This window comes from Dicentrarchus labrax, unplaced genomic scaffold (genome assembly GCF_905237075.1).
Source record: "Dicentrarchus labrax unplaced genomic scaffold, dlabrax2021, whole genome shotgun sequence".
Taxonomy (NCBI): Eukaryota; Metazoa; Chordata; class Actinopteri; family Moronidae; genus Dicentrarchus; species Dicentrarchus labrax.
This window is the reverse complement of record NW_026136703.1, coordinates 20,182,540-20,204,502: the sequence shown is the minus strand read 5'-3', so window position 1 is coordinate 20,204,502 and position 21,963 is coordinate 20,182,540. Positions and strand designations below refer to the sequence as shown.

Below are 21,963 nucleotides of genomic sequence, written 5' to 3'. Positions count from 1 at the left end.
GTTCAGGGATTTAAAGAATTTTCTTTGTGATGAGTTGTGTGGATGGTGCCTGTGAAATGAACAATAATTCATCAGTATCTTCATTTGGCGAACAAAAAGGAAACAAAAGCAGTTTCACAGGAAGCGTTTTACTTCCAGGCTGCTGTTGTCTTCTGTGTCTGTCTTCATAAATGAAACAACAACGGTTCGAGTGTTGGAGTTGGTTGAGGATTTGCCAATTTACATACATCTTTTCTTTATTTAAACAAAAACCTTTTTATAAAAAAGCAAAGTAGCGTGGGCAGTGAAAGCAAGAAAAAAAGTGTATCTCCTGTACAAACACCCCACAAAAAATAGTGTTATTGTTCCAGAGAGACAGTTGGTGTTTTTATTTCGTGGAGTCGTTATTATTTGCAGAAACTAAATCTTAAGTCTTTTTTTTTTTTTTTTTTTTTATTTTATTTTTTGAAGTTTCAGTTTCATATTGGAGGATGAACTGCCTTCAACTGTGAATCAAATGTTCTCATAACTTCTTCAGTGTCAGTGAGATTAACGGTCATTTTATTGCTGATCAGATTTAATGCTTGTGAGGGAAAAAAGCTGTTGTAAAATGAGTAAGTTATTAATTTAGCTCAAAATCACATATTTGGCTTTAAAATCTGTACAGCATGTCTGTACTCTTGGTCCTCAGATCTTTACTGTCATATGATAGTAATATTATTGGGCAATATGGTTGAAATCAATATTTTTCTAATATTAATATATCAAAACATGGCAAATGTGTGACAAATTATATATAACAGAATCAACTTTGTGCCACTAATGGATCAGATGTAAAACAAACACTCTGATGACTCAAGTTGTTTTTTATTTTTTATTTCAATCACAATTTAATGTTGTAAAATGACTGGTCTATCAATCTGTATATCACTAATTATTTAACTTTGACATGAGTGAATGTTGTTGGAGTCGGCTTCTGTCTTACAAAGCCTTTAGTTTTAGTAGTTATTGTTGAATCAATCAGTCAATTCTTCATTAGAATTTGCTTTAAATCTCTTTTCCCTCATTTGAAAAAGCTTCTTACGTTGTTGTTGCAGAGCTGTAACTATGATTTTATAGATACTGAGTTACAACTACAAATCCCCAGTGGAGGATGTGGCTTTCTTTCCATTTTATTTGTTGGTTTAACTTTTAACGGTTATATTTTTCCAGATGCTGATTTAAAGCCTTCTCCACTTTATCATTCTAGTGAGATTAATACACAATGTATTTTTTTATTTTTATTGATTGATCAGTCATTAATTTAATCAGCCTTTAAAACCCATCATTTGTTTTGTGTGTGTAACTGTAGAATGACTTCAGGTCATTAAATGACACGATATGATGATAACATCTACAATATAAGTTGCAGTAAGAAGATTAAATATCCAGAATTAACAGAATTTTAAATGTCTTTAAAATCACCATTTAAGACAAACCTATTGACATTTTTCTTTTTCATTATATTTGTAAAGCTCCATATTATTATCGAGGAAACTGAATCATCTCATAGTATTTTGGAGGGAGAAAGTATGTTTTTAGACTTAAATTTCCCTATTTTTCAGAATCTGTTTTATTACCAAGTAGGTTTCCCACACACAAGGTATACAAGTGCAGAACAATAAACAAAGAAAATATAAATATAGAGCCCTACAGGAATGTGCAGTGTGACATATGATGATATTTACAATGTGTGAGATATAATCCAAGAGATAGAAACAGGCTATGAGAGATACATTTGATAGATTATTAAACCCCCCCCCCGTCCCACACAACATTTCTGCAAGTACAATAACAAACGGATGCTCAACACTTCCTTCTTGTCATAGTATTTAAGTCAGTAATAAAGCAGAGGGACAACACTGTACATTATTGGAAATATATTGACAAAATATGCTTTAATGGTCCTGTAATGTCTTTAATTTAACTATAATTAATAATAGGACCCCAAACAGACACAAATTTACTCATTGTGTGAGATTTTCTCCAAATTTAGTGGAAAAAAATGGTTTATTAAAACATTTTATTCTTTGTCGTTTATTAAAAAATGAATGTTAATTTTTCTGAAACCCTGGTTATGATCTGTGCTTCCAATAGCAGACTTTTAAAGCTGTTGCACAAAACCCTAATGAAGAAAAATAAAGGACAGGTAAGTGCTCATATTGTCACTTTAACTCAGGTGGATTTTAATATTTAATTCAAGCTGCAGCCTCCATCAACAGCAGCAGCAGCAGCAGTATTGAGGAGTATAATGACTCCTTATGGTCCTAGTAAAGGTGTACACAGTGATGTCACTGGCTATCTCCATACTGTCACTTTAATTTCAGTGCAGTCCAGGGGGGCAGGATCGTGTGCTTTTTTTTTTTTCCTCCCTCCTCCTCCTCCTCTTGGACTCGGAGCGTTTGCGCCAACCAACCCCAGCAGCAGCCACAGCAGCAGCAGCAGCAGCAGATTGAATGAAGTGTGTTTGCAGGCTGCTGGCCACACGGAGGACACCGTGCTGGCCTGTTCAAGATGTACAGCAAGAATGCATCATGATTCCAGCTCTTGAGAGGGCGGATTTAAGCCTCGCTACATTTCTTCACTAACACCCCCCTTTAAAAAAAAAAAAAAAAAAAAAAAGCTGCAGGGCCTTGAGAAAGGCAATCTCCGCCTTGATGGTATCTGGACAGCAGCGCAGCGCTCAGGCGACTGGCAGCTCTCTGCACGGATGATAAAGAACTTGGGAGAAGGAAATGGTCAAGATGGCAGCTGTGTGCGGAGTGATAAAGCTGATGTGGTGGCATTAGATGTTGTAATTTTGCTCTTTTCTTTTGGCATGCACGCCGCAGGATCGCGGTGCAGGACGCTTGTGGAGGAACGCCGTTTGGACTCTCTCCGCGGACTCTTCCTATCTTTTCTCTCCACGTTTCGCCGGAATTGCAATGCATGTTGGCCAGGGTGTGGGCTGTGCACGGGGAAAGGCAATGTTTTGTTAATGCTGGTGAGTCCGATCGGCTGTGCGTGCTGCGGATAGACGCCTTGCAAGGAGGATAGAAAGACGGACACGTGTTTTCTTTTGGGGGGGACTTTGGGGGGGCTGCAGGCTGTACATTTGCATATCGTGCATAGTAAATAAAACCGCCTCTGAAGTCTGCACACAACATTGATGGAATGCGACCCGAGTGATTTTATAACCCATTGTGCAACCATCGAGATATTCAGATTAACATGGCTGAGGCGCCGCGCACCGGCAACGAGCCTCCTTCAAACGTTGAGATAGATCCGGATTTCGAGCCCCAGAAGCGGCCACGCTCCTGCACTTGGCCCCTTCCCCGTCCGGAGTCTGGTGCGGGCAAGCCCGGAACAAATGACACTGACGTAATCCCCGAAGAGGAGGATGATGAAGGTGGCAGCACGGGGAGCGGCGATGCTCAGAAAGCCAGCGGTGGCACTGGTAAAGCCCGGGAGCCGAGCAGCAGCATCTCCGAGCCTGTGGAGGTCCAGCGCGGCCCCTGCAAGGAGGAGGCCACCGACGGATCGCCTTCCTCCGCACAGACCCCCGCCGCGGCTGTGGGCGGCTCTGCCTCCCAGCAGCTGAGGAAGTCCTCCGCCCGCAGGAACGCCTGGGGCAACTACTCCTATGCAGACCTCATTACCCAAGCCATCGAGAGCTCCCCCGAGAAAAGGCTGACCTTGTCCCAAATCTATGACTGGATGGTGAGGTCTGTGCCATATTTCAAGGACAAAGGCGACAGCAATAGCTCTGCTGGCTGGAAGGTGAGCAGGAAAGCTGCTGGTGCTGTCATCATAACAAAGACCCCACTGTGGTCATGTAAAGACACACAGCTAATGTAGAGATGGAGGACACACACACCACTACACAGGATGATTTTAAGGTTCATTATGAGGGATATTTTGGATAATCAGCAGGGGATTTGGGGGTGTAGATGTGTGTCTGCCTGGAGCACATGGTGTTAAATGACATATGATATGATAAGTTGCTGTCAAAATATAAGAGTAGAGTTGAAATAGTGTGTGCATCAGATTACACACGCCGTTAGCTCTGCACCTTTTAATAATTTTAAGATGTAGTAAAAGAACAAGTATGAAAGTGGCGACTCTAAATAGGCAATGCAAAGTTAATTTCACTTTCAGACAAACTGCTCACACTGCAGCAGAGGGGCTTCTTACAAGCTTCAGCGGGGCCCTGCTTCTGTTTGATTTTAAGGATTAGTTCAGCCTGGAAAACCAATTCATCTGTCATGGAATCAAGTCTGATGAAAGCTTTGAGCTTTGCAGGATTTAGATGGGTGTGTGTGTGTGTGTGTGTGTGTGTGTGTGTGTGTGTGTGTGTGTGTGTGTGTGTGTGTGTGTGTGTGTGTGTGTGTGGGGTGGAGGGGTAGAAAAACTCTGGAAATAGGTTTGTAATCCTGCACAACTGTGGATGTGGGATGCAGACTGATCCCAGGGAGTTTCTTCATGAAGAAATTACAGTAAGGGGCCAAAAGATTGTGCTTTTAAAAACCTCATCGTGATGATGTGACGAGTATGAAACACGAGCTGAGAAACAAAGTGATGCTAATAACCGATTTTAATCTGCGCAGAATCAGCTGGTTAGTTAATACTCCAGATTAGTGGCGGTCAGTGTTTCATTCATGTTTTTGGGGACGCTCCTTTCCCACCAGATGCGTTCAGTGGCTGCAGACTTACATTGGGGGCTTGCACAGGAAAGGGTTAATGTTAGGGTTTCAAAAGTGCTGACATCAGCATTTCCTAGGAGATGCTTTGTAGCTGTGTGACATTCAGCAATCAGCTTCAGGTTGGGTCATCTGCATGAAGGGAGTGTGTGCAAAAGAATGTCCTCGGCGTGTTCAGGGTGGGACTGAAAGGTTGTAAATCCGAGACCTGTCAGACCTCTCAACGCAAACCAGAGTGACACCACGTTCAATGACAAATGTGTGTGCAGCTCCAACGTGAGGTTAAATGTTCAAACCTCCCCTCTGTTGTGAGTCCAGCTCCTGTATAGATGGCCAGCCCAGCCGCTCAACCCCACTGTGTGTGTGTGTATGTGTGTGTGTGTGTGTCTTTTCATGTGGCCTGGGCACAAGAATCAATCAGCTGACTATAAATTATGTAGGTCAATGTGTAGCAGTGTGAGAGAAGCTCAGTGTTTCTCTTTGGATCTGGCTCTGGCTAAACTGGCATTGCTCCAGTCCCCGCTCAGAACGAGGCTTTGCTCAAAGGGTGCTGCAGCGCTGCTATGACTGCATGGGGGAGGGGCAGGCAGGAGTTGCTCTTTGTGATTTATCTTTTAAACGCCGTATGGCTCCTACTGTATCTTACCTGTGCAGCGTTAGGAGCGTTTAACATGTCTCTGAAGCTTTTTAAAGGTGCAATAACTCCCCACTAGGTGTTTCTTTTAAGATGCAGGCCTCGCAGTTTCAGTTACACAGACCCAGAATGTAACAGGAACAGTGTGTTTTACACCTAATAGAGCACAAATACTGGTCAACGTATGCCACAGCAAACCTTAACTGGCTTTATACAGGAGGTAGACACAATAAAAGCATCACCAGTGTTGTATAACTCTAATAAATACATGCCTTTGTGCAGCTAATAACATAAAATCTCTCATCGAAGAGGAGAATTCTTTGGATGTTTTTGAGATGTTGTATTGTGCTGTTTTGTGTGACTGCTGTTTTGCCCACCTGCTGTAATATAATACAATCCAATACAGCAGCTCTGTAATTTACAGCCTCATAAATGACCACAGAGTCGAATCAAAACCTCTCTGACAGGCTCAACCAGAATGTCACAAAGGGTTATTTATTTATTGCAGGGTTGTTGTATCGGATTTCATTAGACTGAACAGGACAGGTGTTGCTTTTATTGTGTCTACTCCCTGTAGGTCATGGGGGAGATTGTGGTGTTTGGCTTGCTTTGCTAGTGTTTTAGTATTTTAAAAGATGAAGTCGGACTTGGAAACGTCCACATTTTGTCCGGTTACGGGTGCTGGCAGGGGAAAGAAAAACAAAGTGTGCACACTCTGAGTTGCTGTGTTTTATTAACACCTGCACTGCTCTCTTCATCTTCTTGGCACTCTTCGTCAAAGAATCTAGAGATTTATCTACTTTTAATTATAGACGCAGCCTTCTGGTTATAAACCCAGCTAATGGAAATGGACAAGTTCCAGCTGATGAGGAAATGTGGAAGGTTTGGTTAAAGCCACATTGAAGTGACACGAGTTAAAGGTTCTGTTTTTCATATTATCAACATATAAGTATGTTATCTTTGTGGTCAAAGCCTGATATATCTCGTTCCTTTGTGCCATAGAGCTCCATTGTTGTCGAAAAGCTATTAAAACATGTGATTAACATTGAGTTTATCCCAGATACAGCAGTAAGTAGTTGCTGTAAATACTCTGTAGGTTGAAATGAGATCAAAAATGGTATTTAATTAGCTTTGGAGGTGCTGGTAACACCTTACTGGTTACAGAAACCCCCTGTACCTGTAACCGGATGCTGGTTGTAGCTTCATATCTGGTAGACTGGTATTGATCTAACTGTAGATGTGGTTACACCCAAGAATTAATGATTAACAAAAGCCAGAAACCTTTTCAGCTCATGTGTTGAGTGGAAATCGGAGAGAAAGTAGAGCAAAATGAGGTACCTGAATTTTTTATTTCCGTTAGCCACATGTGCTTTGTTGTTGTAAGTGATCACAGTGTTTGCTAGTTGGCCTAATCCTTTAATGGGCTTGAAGTGTGGGCTTTACTGGAAGTTTGATGTCAGCAGGTCATTCCATTGACTCATTGCATTTGGAGGAAAACTGTGGCCTGGCGATTGTGATCGCTCAGTCATCACAAAGCTGGAGGGCAGCTTCAATCACAGCTGCCTTTATGGTATCCATATTGTGAAGGCCACGGACAGCTGTAGTCCGTATGTGTTGAGCTTGTTTAGAGTTTGATTAGTTTAATCTTATGAGAGATTTAAATGGGACCTCCGTTTACTCAAGTTAAATCAAGCTTAAGAGAATTATGCTGGACTCTCTCCCAGCGAAGTTGGCCCTTGAGCTGCAGAGATCACTGCAGAGTTTTCCTTCCTTCTGTTACTGCAGTGTGACTTAGTGTGGGCTGGTCGCGCAGGCTCCAGCTGTTTAATTTTGTACATGGTTGGGAACATCTCCAGGGAAATCCTTTAGACCTTTCCGAGCAGTCAGAAATAGGTCACAGTGCGAGGTGCAAAGAAGAAGTGTCTGTTAGAAGTCTTTGCAGTGTTGTTCTGTTTTTGGTCGTAATAGTTTATTATCAAAAACCTTGTATGAGCTGTGTATTTATAACAATCTGAAGAAGAATCATATATATGATGATACAGGGGTCACGATTTAATATATTCTTTTTATTATGATACTGTAAGCAAAGATATATATATATATATATATATATATATATATTGTGATTTAAAAACGAATCAGATTTTAGGAAAACTGTCATAATATAAAGAACACACCACCATATGTTACCACTGGGATCTGCATTTGTATTCATCTGTACCTGCAACATCCAACATTATAGCCCTCAGTTTACATTTATAATACTGCTATATCTGCTACTGTTTTTGAGAATCAGTACAATCTCACAAAACACAAGATATTTTTCATTATTTTCTTACATCCCTAATTGGATGTTGCTTGTGAAAAGTCTTAATTTTCTTCCTCTAGTGCAGCGGTTACCAACCACTTTAAAATCAATCAAGTAGTAAAGTTAGAGAAAAACCAGAACAAAATATACTTGTTTTTGTGTGTTTGAAAAATCTGGTGACCCCTGAGGGGGCCCCCCGCCCTCAGGTTGATCCAGTCCAACCAAGTCCAACGTGACAGGAAACGAAGGTAAATGGTAAAATTATTACCCAAACTGTATAAACTCCACAAAGTCTATTCAGTAGCAGTTCTGGAGCTTTCAGACTTAGAGTTGTAGATGTTCAATTTTCTATTTTAAATATTTTAAAGGGAAATCTACAATGCCATCACAAGCTCCAGAACAGATACTAAATGGACCTTATGGTTAAAAAATGTTCTCACAACTAAGTCAAGGTCAAGAAATGAACTTGCAATGTTAATTACCTAAACTGTTTGTTGTAAACATCCGTCACAGTTTACAACTTTCTGGTTGAATGTTGAGGTACTGTACTTGCCGTAGTTTTGTGTATGTACAGTTTTCCTCTGTAATGAAACAATAGATAATGTGACTAAACTGTTGACCTGTTTACAAACCTCTCATAGGTCAGCTGCCTTCCTAAACCTTTAGTGTAGTGATGATCTTACTTACTTAATATTATGATAAAACTAGGAATCATGGCTAAAACTATAAAATAAAAAAAATAAAAGATTTAAAAAAAATAAAAATAAAGTTTTTGAAATTACTCTTTCACATATGCATTTTAATTATGTTTGATCAGAATCATCTTTATTTGCCCATAAACTGGTTTCTATTAGCTCTGAATCAACTCTACAGAAAGACCATGCTTTATCTATTTTCATTTGTTTTTGTTTCAGAACTCCATCCGACACAATCTGTCCCTTCATAGTCGCTTTGTGAAAGTCCAGAATGAAGGAACAGGGAAAAGTTCCTGGTGGATGGTCAACCCAGAAGGTGGGAAAGGTGGCAAAGCTCCCCGACGACGGGCTGTATCGATGGATAACAGCAAGTACATCAAAGGAGCCCGAGGACGTGCCACCAAGAAGAAAGCCTCGCTGCAGGCAGCTCAAGACGGCAGCTCAGAGAGCTCCTCCAGCCTCTCCAAATGGACAGGAAGTCCCACCTCCCGCAGCAGTGATGAGCTGGACGCCTGGACAGACTTCCGCTCCCGGACCAATTCCAACGCCAGCACACTCAGCGGTCGTCTGTCCCCGATCCTGGCCAACCTGGAGCTGGATGAGGTGCCTGATGACGACTCGCCTCTCTCCCCGATGCTGTACTCCAGCCCCAGCAGCATGTCCCCGTCCACGGGGCCCACAGGGCTCTCCGACCTGGCAGGTACCATGAACCTCAACGACGGGCTCTCTGACAACCTGATGGACGACCTTTTAGACAATATCAGCCTGACAGCATCCCAGCAGCCTCCTCCTGGAGAGGAAGACGACGGAGCCAACGGTCAGGGGACCTCAGTGTTTACCTTCAGCTGCTCAGGAAGCGGTCTGGGTAGCCCCTCTGGCAGCTATGGGCCTAACCCTCTTTTTAGCCCTCCGTCCATCACAAGCCTGCGGCAGTCGCCCATGCAGACCATCCAGGAGAACAAGCAGACCACCTTCTCCTGCATCTCGCACTTCAGTGACCACCAGACGCTGCAGGATCTGCTCAGCCTGGACTCCCACAGCCACAGCAACGTCCTGCTCACCCAGTCTGACCCGCTGATGTCGCAGGCCAGCACCGCCATTGCCCTGCAGAACTCCCGCCGAAACGCCATGCTGCTCCGCAAAGACCACATGTTGGTGAACCACACCAGCGCAGGTCAGGCCCAAAGCTCTTCAGTGCCTGGTTGGCAAGCTGGCTTGTCAACCTCTGACGGCGACGCCGGCCACAACGACACCAAGCAGCCGCACCTGAAGTCTCCCAGCAAGAACGCCTCTATGCAGCTCAGCTCTGGTTTGTCCGGCCAGGACCGCTTTCCCGCCGATCTGGACCTGGATGTGTTCAACGGCAGTCTTGAGTGTGACATGGACTCCATCATCCGCAATGAACTGATGGAAGCAGATTGCTTGGACCTTAGCTTCGACTCTTGCCTCACCTCTGCCCAGAACGGCAATAGGAATTCAGGAAGCTTCTCCAGCTCGAAACAGACCTCCCCTCACAGCTGGGTCCCAAGCTGAGAAGCTCTGTCGGAGCTCAGCATGGCTTAAAAAAAAAAAAAAAATGAAGTGGGGGGAAAATGTAAATTGGGGTTCGTTGTCCTGCATTGTGCAACTAGAGGGAAGAAAGTATGTAAAAGTGTATTCATGTAGTATTTTTTTCCCCATTATTTTTAACGTGAGGCATTAAGTTTGGTACTGTATTCTAAGTGTCTGAGACACACTATGGTGTCTTCACAGAGGAGAAAAAAACGTCTTTAAAAAGATCAATGCCTGGGCGGTGTGAACAACAGTATTGACTGGAATGGAAGTACAGGACATTTTGTTAAAACTATATGAAAAGCATCAACTCGTGTTAGTCTCAGGGAATCACTCATACAGTATCACAAAGTGATACATGAAACTGACGATGGATTATGTTTTCACCCTGCTTTCTCTCCTCTTTCACCCCCTTTCATACCTAAAAACCAACGTTTTTGCCAAACCAGCTGTCAGCCTGTTGAGAGTGACAGCCTGTTTACAGAAAAAAGCTGCAGAGAATGTTACATAATTACGTTCCAGTGGAGGATACTTGACAAGCTTTTTTTTTTATGTCGTTTTATTTTCTACAGTTTCTTTGAGAGACGTAGCCTAAATGGACTAAAAGATTTAAAAACAAGTGTTAATGAAAAACTTTTTTTGTTTGTTTTTTGTTTGTTTTTTTCCATTGATGCACAGAGTCACGCACCAAATATCAATCTGTAGAGGTTAATATGTTATCAAGATGTGAACTGGTCTACATTGTGTGGTTTTTGTATGTAATGTTTTATTTTTATTTAGCAAATTTTACCCTGTGATTTTAGTGACATTACTGTGAATTCTGTTCCTTCTGAAGAGGTGCATTACTGAAGTCTTGATAATATGGTGTTTCTGCTGCGGATACCCTTTTCACCATCTCCACCTTCCTCCTCCTCCTCTTCCTCACCCACTCTTACTGCAATATTGGAAGTACTGCTCAGTATACAGAGTTTAGGACAGAATTAAAGGACCGTGACATGATTTAGCTCTAGTTGACACCATTTACATTAGCAAACACTTAGAACTATTTGGATTAAAAATAACCACCCTTAGAGACTCCACAGCACTCGACTACAATATTTTGTTAATTTGAAGGAGTTCTTGGTGCTATAAATAAGAAGATAGCAGGGAGTGGCTGCAGATGGAGCAGCATTAGTAGCCTCCCCTTGGTTATCAGCACTATAGCAGGTGCTGGGCAAAACGGTGTTTCCAACCCTGTGAGAGGAGGTTGTGTAGTATATTAGAGCCATTTTTTTTTTTTTGCCATTTGAGAAAGAAACAACCACAGTATTTTAAATATTGCCAAAATATTTCTGCATTTAAATAAGTGGAAATAAGAGGATATACAGTGTATAAATATTAGGAACCAGTGCTATAAGGTGCAAAAAAATAAACATCAGCACAGTTTTTGTAGGAACAGCAGGATGAACTTTTTTATTTTTAGTTTACATTTTTATCAGCTGGAAACTGTCCATTTTCACTGAAATTGTCTTCTTGTTAAATTGAAATCTTATTTATTTTTATTTTTATGCTTTTCCATATGACTTGTGGTAGAGCCGTGTAAAAGCACTTTTGTTTTAATGGTCTGTTCGACATTTCGACCACCTCAATCGGGTATTGATCAGACTGACAAAGAACGGCAAATGGTGCCTGAAATAGTGCCCTCCATTAGCGTTGTTGACATTGAAATGAACTGACATGAATTGAATCCCATTTGCTTAATTTTTGATTTTACAAAAATCTATTCTATAACTGTGCTTCCAAATATGATTTTGGTAGCTTCACGAGGATGATTTTGTTTTAAAAATACAAGATACTGACTTGTTTTGTTTTTTTTCTACATTAATTTTGAGTAACACTCACTGCCAATATTCAAACACCATTTCTTCCTATTGCTCCTACAAAAAAAAGAGAAATCAAGTTGACATTGCCAGTTGTAATTCCAATTCCTATCTTGGTTGTATCAGAGATGGTGCATGTAAATAAAGCTTAAAGAACCACTGAAAACCTGGAGTTTATTTTTTTAGATATTCCTTTTTTTATTTCTGTCTCCAGAGGAATTGCACAGCTGCAGAATTGACTCTGCTGTCACCGCAGAGGTGATTTCCTATTGGATAATCATATCATGAGCTAAGAACCAATCACACACTGTATCCAAGAAGAATGGACCCTCTGAGATTAAGTCAAGGTTTCTGAATGCATGATTGTTTGAGGTATGTGCTGCTCAACAATTGGTTTGCTGTGTATAATCTCATATTTACATGCTGTGCTGTATATTGCAAATGACAGTTGAAGTGGTAGTATCCATAAAGCCCAAAAGCATTGGCATATTCTAACAAAGGAGGACTCGAGTGTAACATTAGAGCCCTCTACAGATCAAATGCAGTCACTGTCTGGGTCCATATGGAGGACAGGAAATGGGAGAGGAAGCCCGGGCTGCATGGTTGGTCTCCATGGATACACCACAACAAGTCGGTGTGTGGAGGCAGAGATTTGGCAGGACTTAAGGAGGTGTACTTTATTTATTTATTTTTTAATGTTTGGATTTCCCAGTTACTAAATGTGTTGATCCTGAACCGAGAGAAAAGGTCTGCCATGTGTGACGTATACAGAGTTTCCTCCTCTGTTAAAGTGGAGCAGATGGAGGCAGAGCTGTCGCATCAACTCTCAGCACTCAGGACGGAAATTGAAGAGAATGGATTTCCCCAAAGAGCGGGGCCCTCCAAATGTTACAGGTGTGGAAGCTTTGCTCACTGTAATGATTATTTCATGTTCTGTGTCAGATAACAGTTGAACTTTAAACTCTCTAGATTGAAGTCCCTCCTCCACTCAATAATGTCTATGTTTTACTTTGTTGGATGTTTGTCAATGTGAAGAATGACACTAGAAGACTCACTTTAAATCAGATTTGTTTGTGACTCACAACTAGTGTGGAAGCCAACCGTTGTCCAGTATACAATTTGCACAAGTGTATTTTTGTTTTTGTGCAAAAAACCATCAGACAAATTTTTATTCTAAGTAGATTATTTTTATATGTCTTAAAACATGTTTGAAGTGGGGCTTCAGTGTCTGTTTTAAATGGTCTAGCTTGCCAAATAGGTGGAACTTAAAGCCAAAACGTGTATTCTCTATGAAAACATGATTTACAAACATAATTACTATTAAATGTGGAATATTTTACTCATTTTTAAAAGGCACCAGTTGTCATTAGTGTTATCTTGCAAATTCTCATTCTCAGTCAGCTAATTTTTAGGATGGGAATGTGTTTGTTGGTCGGTCAAACATTTTGGTTCAGGCTTAAATATCTTAACTTTTGTCATGAATTTTGTAACTGTACAATCACTCATGGTCGTCAGACGATAAATCTTAATGACTTTGGTGATCCCCTGACTTTGTGGAAATCTCTTCTATTGTATGCTTTGAAATTAGCCATTTTTACTAGAGGGTGACCTTTTTCATAGCAGCCATTTTAACACGAAATAGTAGGGTAAACACAGGTACTATCAAAAGTTCTATTCAGGTCAAACAGAGTCAGGGTGTTTGCTATTGTGCATGTTGGCTCACTGGAAAGGCTCTTCTACACTAAATGAAACAAAGCCTTAACCCTTGGTTTCTTGAATTGTGCAACTTAAGGTGAATTATATTGAATTTAACATTTAATTTGTATGAAGATTTTATTATTCCTTCTTTCAAAAGTTACTTTAAACGCTGTTAGGCCGAGAGCTTTTTCTAAATTAATTTCTAGGTTTGTTTCAGTTCTGTTCTCCCTCCGAAGGATATTTCCTTCTTCCGTGTGGAAAGGGAACAAGTGCTGAGGAGAGCGCTTCAGGTGAGGCTGAACATTTATATTTTATTTTTTATCAAGGACAGTCGAGGGGCTACAGAGAATTAATTTGTCAATTTCTAGGTCATTAAAAACGTCACAGCCTCGGGATATAGTGTAATGGTAACTTTAAAGAAGTTGATTTGGCTTTTTGTTTTACTCCTCTCTCCTCCTGGCTGCAGGTGAGTGAAGCTTTGCCAATTCAGTCTCAGGCTGACGTCATGCAGAGAGAGCTGGATAGTTGCTTGAGTTTAGAGTACACTCCTGACAGTCTGCCTCCTCTGCTGCACCAGGTGAGGACAGTAGCAACCCTCCAGACAACACAAGATCATAAAAAAAGGCTTCACATGCAGCACACCACAATGGAAATTAGTCTTTTAAACCGATATTCTTTTTGTACATTTGTCTACAGTTCTATACTGACAGGTCATATCAATTGGCTCAGATCAAATATCTGCTCATGCTGAGATGGAGGAGATTCTGCCGCCACACCAGCGTCATTGAGAAGCTTTATCCTCATTACAAGGTGACAACCTGAGTCTCATTTTGGCCAGAGCTTCCAAATGACAGGAGGTTTTCTTCTGGTGGCTCGTCCTCATTACAGTTCGTTGAGATTGTTTATGTGTAAAGAAAGATGATGTGACAAAGGGCAGAGAGCAAATCTAAATCATTACTGGTGATTTAGGAAAAAATAAGATGCTTCAATAATACTTTAATTAAACTTAAACAGTATTATTTTCATTACTGAATAATCTGGAGATTATTCTCTCAGTTGTTTGGTCTATAAAATATCAGAACAGTTTCCTAAAGCACAAGGAGAAATCTCCAAATAGCTTTTCTTGTTGGACAAACCCCAAAATATACAGTTTGTTCTCATATAAGACAAAGAAAAACTGCTGCAATGTGAGAATTCGGGGCATTTTTGCTAGAAAACAAGGCAATTATTTTAGTTTCAGAGTAATTATTTGTCACTTAATGGATGAATTGTTTAATTCAATTAAATTTAATACATTTACTCTGCACAGAGATGATATGAAGAGGCCATACTGACATAGCATGACTTAGTATTCATAAAAATATACAAAAACAGTAGCAATGACAATTTTTGGCACTTTAATAATTGTACCAGTGGAAAGAAATCCAATTAATTCTTAATTCTTAATTAAAATACAACAAAGGGAGTTTTTTCTTCTGTCTCCTGGCTTCTATAAATATGAAAGTTGTGCTGGAATAACGGAAGATTAATGACAAAGAACAAGCTTATCTGCTGTTGAAGTAAAGAAAACTAAACAGAACCTTCACTGCTACCTACAGCTTATATAAAGCTTTCATAGCTCTTCAGCAAATATGTGAACATACTTAAATACATGAAGAAACAAAGATTTTTGCAGGATAATCTCTTATCTTTCTCTTCCTTCTCTGTGAAGGGAGAACCTTGACGGCCTCCTGAGCGTTGATAATCTTTTTATCTGATTTCCAGCTTATTCGCCTTCTCCAGATCACATCAGACCTTTTTCTCCCTCAGGATCAGGTGTCATATTTGACGAGTGAGTACGAGGACGCCATTCAGAGAGCTCGCAGGCTGTCGGTGTGCAGAGAAAAGATCCTGACCGGCCGAGAAAACCCTGCAAACCTGCTCACTCAGGATGATGTGGTCATTTACCTGCGGTGGCTGGTCTGCCATCTGCGCTCTGTTCAGACCGTTCACAACTTCCTCAGGGTAAAAATCCACAGACAGTCCAAGAAGGCCTTTGGTGTTTTCATTTGAAAACTATTGATTTCCTTGTTTGACTCCATCTTTAACAGGTGCTGCACTGCATACCAGCATGTGAAAGAAAAAAGAAAGAACCACAGCAAAAAGTTTATGAGGAAACTTCACATAAGACTCAACATGTTGAGGGTGAGAGTCAAACCAGCAGCATCTTTAATGTTTAATAGATAATAAATAGATTAAAATAAAGATTCACCACTGTCATCAGAAATATAACATTATAACAGTTACGAAGTAGAATATATTGTGGACATTTTTGGCTGATTATTGGAGGAAAAGTTGTGTGCTCACTAAAGTCATTAGGATTTATTGACAAAATAAACTCACCACCAATGGAAACTACAATTTAATGACAACTGGTAAAACTTGAGATCATGCGATATGATCAAAAGCTCCAGAACGGCTGCTAAATGGAGCTTTTGTGAGAATACTTTGTCAACTCTGGTTTCCAAGGTTAGAAATGAAACAACAAAATAATAACAACTCGATGATAGCTATGGCTATAATACTATAGAATCTTGTAAATGCATCCACACAGGCTGTTGAGAGGAGATTTCATAGCTTATTACTGAATATATTCAACTACAGGACTGGCTGCTGATGTCCCCCTGCACACTGTTAACCTGGAGGAGTTTCTACCTGAGCTGCAGACATTAATCTCTCACTTCCACCTGTCCTATGACACTCGAAAACTCCGGACCACTGCAGACGAGATGGAGTTATTCAGCATGGTAATGGATAACTGAAACAATTTATACACAAAAGCCTTGCAATATTTATAACTGTGCACTTAAATGGCATCTGCCAAGATATGTTATCAATGATGTGTCAATCTGAATCTGTCTCACCAGGTGTGGAGGGAGTTTAGAGCGATTTTCGGACATCAAGAGCAGATGAAAACGTTTCCTCACTACGATGGTGCAGAGGTCAAACGGAGCCAGTGGGGGAGGAAGAGTGCAAGCCTGGCTCTGAAGAAGGAGGCCAACTGGATCCCCTTCATTCAGGTTAGAGTAAATTAGCTGCAGTAAAATAGTCTCCACAAAGAGTTTCTGTAAGTCTGTAAGCCAGATGGTTTGGGGTTTGTCGAGGAGTAACAGAGTGTATCGTGTTTCTAAGGTAGTCACTATTGTTCTCATGTACTGTTCAACTATTTGGAACGACTTCTATTTGTGTGGTGGGAGGGACCATAGATACTGACAGTTTGGATTCTGTCATGTAGGTGAAGCCCAAACGGGATCCATGGCAGCAGAAGCTCGTCACAAAGCTGAGGGAAAAGAAATCTGTTGATGAGCTGCTGAAGATGCAAAGCAGGTTTCTTCAGGTAACAGTCTAAATCAATGACTCTGCTTTCTTCTCTTTGTTCTGTTAGCTCTCTTGTTTTAACTTTTCAAATGCAGGACTGGGCTGTGTATCAGAGAATGTGAATATAGATTGTGTTCAGGTTTTCAAAGTTTAGATCTTAAAAATAATCAAAACTCTGAATTTGATTTAGTTTTCCTCACAGAAATGAACAAAATGTTAAGATATAGGCCTACTGTGTATATTTTTTAAGTTTTCTTACTATCCTTAAAGTCAAGAAGGCCTCGCAAACCCCCGGTGAAGCTTTGGTGACCCCTGGTGGGGGTCCCGACCTTCAGATTGGGACCCACTGCTTTAGGGTGCCCTTCCAGTGGAAAAAACGGGATAGCTTTCTCTCTAGTTATTCTTTTATCTCTAGGACTACTGGTTCTATGAGTCTTTTTTAAAGTTATCTGTCACATGCAAATAAACCCCTGCTCATCTGGTTTTTAGAACATTTTTATCATGAAGTTTCAGGTGTGAGTTGTTGTTTGTGTACCTCATCAGGTCCCTGATGTGCTCCATGTGGCCGCGGCTGTAAAAGAACACGCTGCTCATGTTGCCGACTTACAACCTGGACCGAACTCCTCAGTCTCACACGGCAGTAAGACAAAACGACAAAACGTCTCCGAGATCTGGACGAGTATTTACAGCGCCGCCTCTCTCACTCAGGCATGTGTCACCCAGTTTTCTACTTGGAGAGGTGGAATAAATATAGAAAAACCTCTCAGCTCCCCTCTGCTGCCACTGATGGAAGACATTATATTAAAAGTGACATTTGTCTTGCTAGGAAACACACGATCAGTCAGCCAGGTCTAGCAGCAGAGGAGGCCACGATAAGAAGAGTCAAACCTCGAATGCAACAAATGAAAGGTTTGTATTGAGCAGAGAATATATATATTTTCAAGATGTCTACTGACGTACTGAAACAATGAGACAAAACATAATTAAATTAAACAAATTGATAATAAATTTAGTGCTTTTAATGACATACAAAGTAAAAATGTCAAACATTAGCTGGTTTTTGTTTGTCCAATTGGAATATTTTCAGCATTCTTCTGTTTATATCATTGTATTTTATCATTTTTTTGCAGGTAGACTAAATAAGCAATTCCAAGCAAATATGTTTGGAATTTGTCATTATTTTCTGATATTTTATAGACTTGATAATCAAAAAAATCACAAGTTAAATGAGCAACTTTGCTTTCTAACCATGATCCTGGCCTGCAGTTTGTTCTTTGTTGTCTCTCTGTTGCATAAAACACAAGATAACTCTTTGCTCGCTCTATACAGCTACTCTTTCAAGGACAGCCTGCAGCTCTTGGGTCTGGATGATAGTTTAGAGGAAGGAACCTCAGATCCCATCGTAACCAGAGGTGCTTACCTGTCTCTGATTCACCTGCGCCATCTCAAACTCAGACAGCTCCAGGTGAGGCACACCGGCAGAACGATATGATGGTTCTCTTGAAATCAACAACAATCTGGTTGGGAACATATGTCTTAACTTTTCCCATCTGGCAGCGCATCTCTCTTGGGCTGCTGAACTACCTGCGCTCTATGGAGAGGACTTTGACATTTGACCTGTCAGGTCTGCAGCTGCAGGAAGGAGAGCTGTGCAGCACAGCGGAGGAAACAGGCTGGATGAATGCTGCCAGGGGAGGAAGAGGGGAGGCAGGAGGTCTCGGCTCGCTCCAGTATAGCCACAGCACTCCTGTTGACTGTAAGGTAAGAACATAAAGTATATGGCAGCTGTTGTTTTACTGGTGCATCTATCTGCTGTGCATTCATAGGAACAGTGATACTACTGCTTGTGCTTCATTAATTTCCGAAAGATTCACTAGATATGATTTGTAGTCCCAGAGTAGTCCTGTTTACCTCACGGAAATCACTCTTGTTTCTGCCTCATTTGTTTCTTATTCATCAGAATATCTTGAGGAAATTTGGTAAAAGGAGCTACATTTTGTATAATATAATATAACCTTTAGTGAAACAGGAAAACATCATTAAGAAATCTCTTTTCAGGAGTGTCTTGGAAAAGAGCATAAAACAGGTTACACAAAATATAACTCTCAATCAGGATTAAACACAAATGTGATTATAAAACCATACATTTATTATTTATTATTTATTATTATTATTATTATTATATACATTATTATAACAGTAGGTGTGGATTCAGATCCAGGTCCAGGTGCAGATTATTCATGAGCTACTGCATTTAGTCGACAGGCGTACTATCGTTTTCTGTCACTGTGTTTTTTAGATGAACATTTGGATCCAAATATGAAAAATTAAAACTTTCTAAACATTTTCTATGATGGAAATAACACATGAAGGTGTGAACATCACTCACCTTCTACTTAAATATAGAAAATGACACAAAACGGGCCACCTTAATGTCTGAACAGTGTAACTAGTGTCATTAGATTTGAATCATGCCCTTTCTAACAGTTTATATTACTGAAAATAGTTTTACAATATTTTTTTTCTGGTTTTATTTTATGTGTATTCATTTTCTTTGTTTTTCTAATCAGTGTTGGTTGATTAGATCCAATTTTTGCCATTTCCACGGTTTTATGGATGTATGAAATGAATCTTGAACCCACTTGGGGGTTGTTTGGTGTAATGCAATCACTGTGTCTGGGTAGGTAAATTTACTAAATTATGTGTTCTGGTATGAAGATTCAAACTTTTATGTATTATATGTCTTGGTTTGTCTTGGTCTTTGGTTCTATACATGTGTTTATGATCTCTGCTGTTCGCATTATGTAGTATATGACGTCTTCTCATTCCAGGTCCATTGCTCAGAGTTTATGGAGTTTGCAGAGGTGGAGAACCTTCATGATTTCTACTGTGCAGAGGAACGGTTCGTCCACACTCAGGACCAGAGGGGGTTTTACATCGTGTACGACGCTGCGCTGAAGGACCTGGAGGAGCTGGAAAACGAGCTTCTTCTAGTCGGCTCCCACTTCATCCAGAGGAACAGGATGAAGAAAATGGGAAAAACCGAGAGAGCAGACGTCTACTCCTGGGCCGGGACAGATGTCGACCGTGTTGCAGTGCTTCTTGACTTGTGGACATGTGAGACAGAGTTTCTGGAGAGCAAAGTGCAGGTAGAGTGACACAAATTGAGGACTATGAATGCGTTGATTTGCTTTTTACGTCTCTTTGTTGGCTGTCTTCTCATGTATTTACTTGCTTCGTATGATAAGTTACTTCTGTCTTTTCTGATAGATCAATAAATAGTGGCCTTTAAAGCACTTCTAGAATTTTATAGGGCCAGCTTTCAGATAATTGTACTGTCTGAGTTCTTATCTGGAATATTTAATGTTTAATTTCCCCGTTTTCCAATGCCAGTCAAGTTCATGGATCTTTTTATGGCATTCACTGTTGGTTTCTCCTTGTCCTCCAGCTCCTGAACTGTTACTATGAGGCCTACCAGCATGCATCAGGGACTGAGGAGAGGTTTGCGCTGGCTCAAGTTATTACTGACATCATGCACAGTAGGCCACAACTGGACCTCAACCAGGATTACTTTGTTCAGGCCTACAGAGCTGAGATAGGCTGCCTGCAAAGCCACCAGCAGCTGATCAAAGACATTTTGGACAATCAGGTGAAAACCAAAGTGCAGAATGGAAATGTATGAATGCTTTTGTTTGAATTAGAGATTAAACAAGTTAATTGATCGATAAGACAATCAAACAAAAATTGATCTGAAACTATTTTGGTCATTGATTCATCATTTCAGTCATTTTTTAAGCACTACTGTAAAATATTAGCTGGTCCCAGCTCGTCAATATGCAGATTTGCTTTGTGTCTTTGTTATATTTATGATAGTAAATAAAATATGGTTCAGTTTTGAATTGTGTGGAAAAAAATATCTTATTTAAACCAATTTTGAGCCACAATGTTTATATGTCAGGATACTAAGATTTACTTTATTTAGTCTTGTATGTTATTTTACTGTAATTTATAGCTTTGATGTTGTCCCTTCAGATTGAAAAACAGAGGCAGTACCTCCAACACATCTGGAGAGACGACCGCAAAGGCTCCATTCACGATTATGGCCTTCCACCAAACTACGTTCCCCAACATCTGGTCTCACTTGGAGGCAGCAGGCAAGTAAATACAGAAGTCTAACTACTCTGGATGATTTTGGAATCCTCAAAAGTATATTTACCTTTCTTGTGTCGTGTTTGCAGCCCTGCATTGATGAACATTTTCCTCCTGGAGGTTCATCCGTCCCTCTGCCTGGCTGCTGCAATCTATCACAGTTTAGTTCAGGCTCACACAGAGCTCTGTCAGCTGCAACGAGCCACGAGCATCACCGACAAACTCACCCTGCGACAGAAGCTCCTGCAGCAGGCCCTGCAGAGCTGGAACAGCCTGGCTTCACCCGGAGCCTCGTACAGCGCTCAGATACAGAAGGATGTTAGTCTTTCTGTCTTATGTATCTCTTTAAATCAATTCACATAAAAAGAAATAAAAAAATAAGTCTAACCTCCTTTTGTCCACTGCCAGTTGTTTTCAGATGTGTTTTTTGAAGACCCGATTTTGGTCCAAAAGGTGGGGCTGTCTTTGGTAAGATCTGCAGAGGAGGAGGATGTGACACAGGGAAGAGGGAAACAATTGTTTGCTGTGGAAACTTTCTCCAAGCTGCTGGAGCTCGTCACCATCCGCCACCGTCTGCTGGAGTCGGCCTCAGAGACGGCACATCTGGCACAGTTAAGATAAACTCACACCAGGGTAAAAGGGTAGCTGCAAACTCAACTGTGAATTATGGTTCGAGAATCATGAGATCAAAGATTTTATCCTAGAAAAAACCTAATAACATCTTAAACTACTCAAAATCTAAAATCCCTGTTGGTTGCGGCACCATAGTATGAAAGTTATAATTATTGATTTTCTCAGGGGTTTCAGATGTCCATAATAATAATAATAATTAATATGTTCATTAGTACTGGAGTGATAGAAGGGATTATGAATGTGTATACACAGGTATACTGAAAGATATAGAGCTAGGCAGTCATATCCTGTCTTAATTATTTTCTATGCTAAAAAATCAGCCAGTATCAGTATCTGACTGTATAATGTATAATGGATATGTGAATAAAAAGCCATTTTTCAA

At 40.5% G+C, this 21,963-nt stretch overlaps 2 protein-coding genes across 4 annotated transcripts in view; both read left to right on the top strand.

The window, feature by feature from the left end:
• Positions 1 to 2,442: 2,442 nt before the first annotated feature.
• On the top strand, positions 2,443 to 11,910 carry foxo3a (forkhead box O3A). Its single transcript, XM_051396426.1, has 2 exons — positions 2,443 to 3,777; positions 8,554 to 11,910. Exons 1-2 carry the CDS (start codon positions 3,229 to 3,231, stop codon positions 9,865 to 9,867), a joined length of 1,863 nt encoding a protein of 620 aa, XP_051252386.1. The 5' UTR covers positions 2,443 to 3,228; the 3' UTR covers positions 9,868 to 11,910.
• Positions 11,911 to 12,057: 147 nt separating this feature from the next.
• si:ch73-242m19.1 (uncharacterized) overlaps positions 12,058 to 21,963 on the top strand; it is a 25,642-nt gene continuing 15,736 nt past the window's right edge. For 2 of the 3 annotated variants that reach the window (XM_051396415.1, XM_051396417.1), the window contains exons 1-18: positions 12,058 to 12,638; positions 13,660 to 13,732; positions 13,909 to 14,019; positions 14,139 to 14,252; positions 15,252 to 15,446; positions 15,533 to 15,626; positions 16,086 to 16,228; positions 16,349 to 16,501; positions 16,717 to 16,818; positions 17,343 to 17,507; positions 17,626 to 17,708; positions 18,129 to 18,264; positions 18,357 to 18,560; positions 19,631 to 19,948; positions 20,248 to 20,448; positions 20,832 to 20,953; positions 21,038 to 21,266; positions 21,357 to 21,559. In XM_051396415.1, the coding sequence (XP_051252375.1) occupies positions 12,307 to 12,638; positions 13,660 to 13,732; positions 13,909 to 14,019; positions 14,139 to 14,252; positions 15,252 to 15,446; positions 15,533 to 15,626; positions 16,086 to 16,228; positions 16,349 to 16,501; positions 16,717 to 16,818; positions 17,343 to 17,507; positions 17,626 to 17,708; positions 18,129 to 18,264; positions 18,357 to 18,560; positions 19,631 to 19,948; positions 20,248 to 20,448; positions 20,832 to 20,953; positions 21,038 to 21,266; positions 21,357 to 21,559 (2,978 nt within the window). In that variant the 5' untranslated portion in view covers positions 12,058 to 12,306. Of the gene's footprint in view, positions 12,639 to 13,648; positions 13,733 to 13,908; positions 14,020 to 14,138; positions 14,253 to 15,251; positions 15,447 to 15,532; positions 15,627 to 16,085; positions 16,229 to 16,348; positions 16,502 to 16,716; positions 16,819 to 17,342; positions 17,508 to 17,625; positions 17,709 to 18,128; positions 18,265 to 18,356; positions 18,561 to 19,630; positions 19,949 to 20,247; positions 20,449 to 20,831; positions 20,954 to 21,037; positions 21,267 to 21,356; positions 21,560 to 21,963 lie in introns of all 3 variants that reach the window. The other variant, XM_051396416.1, reaches the window with a different exon arrangement.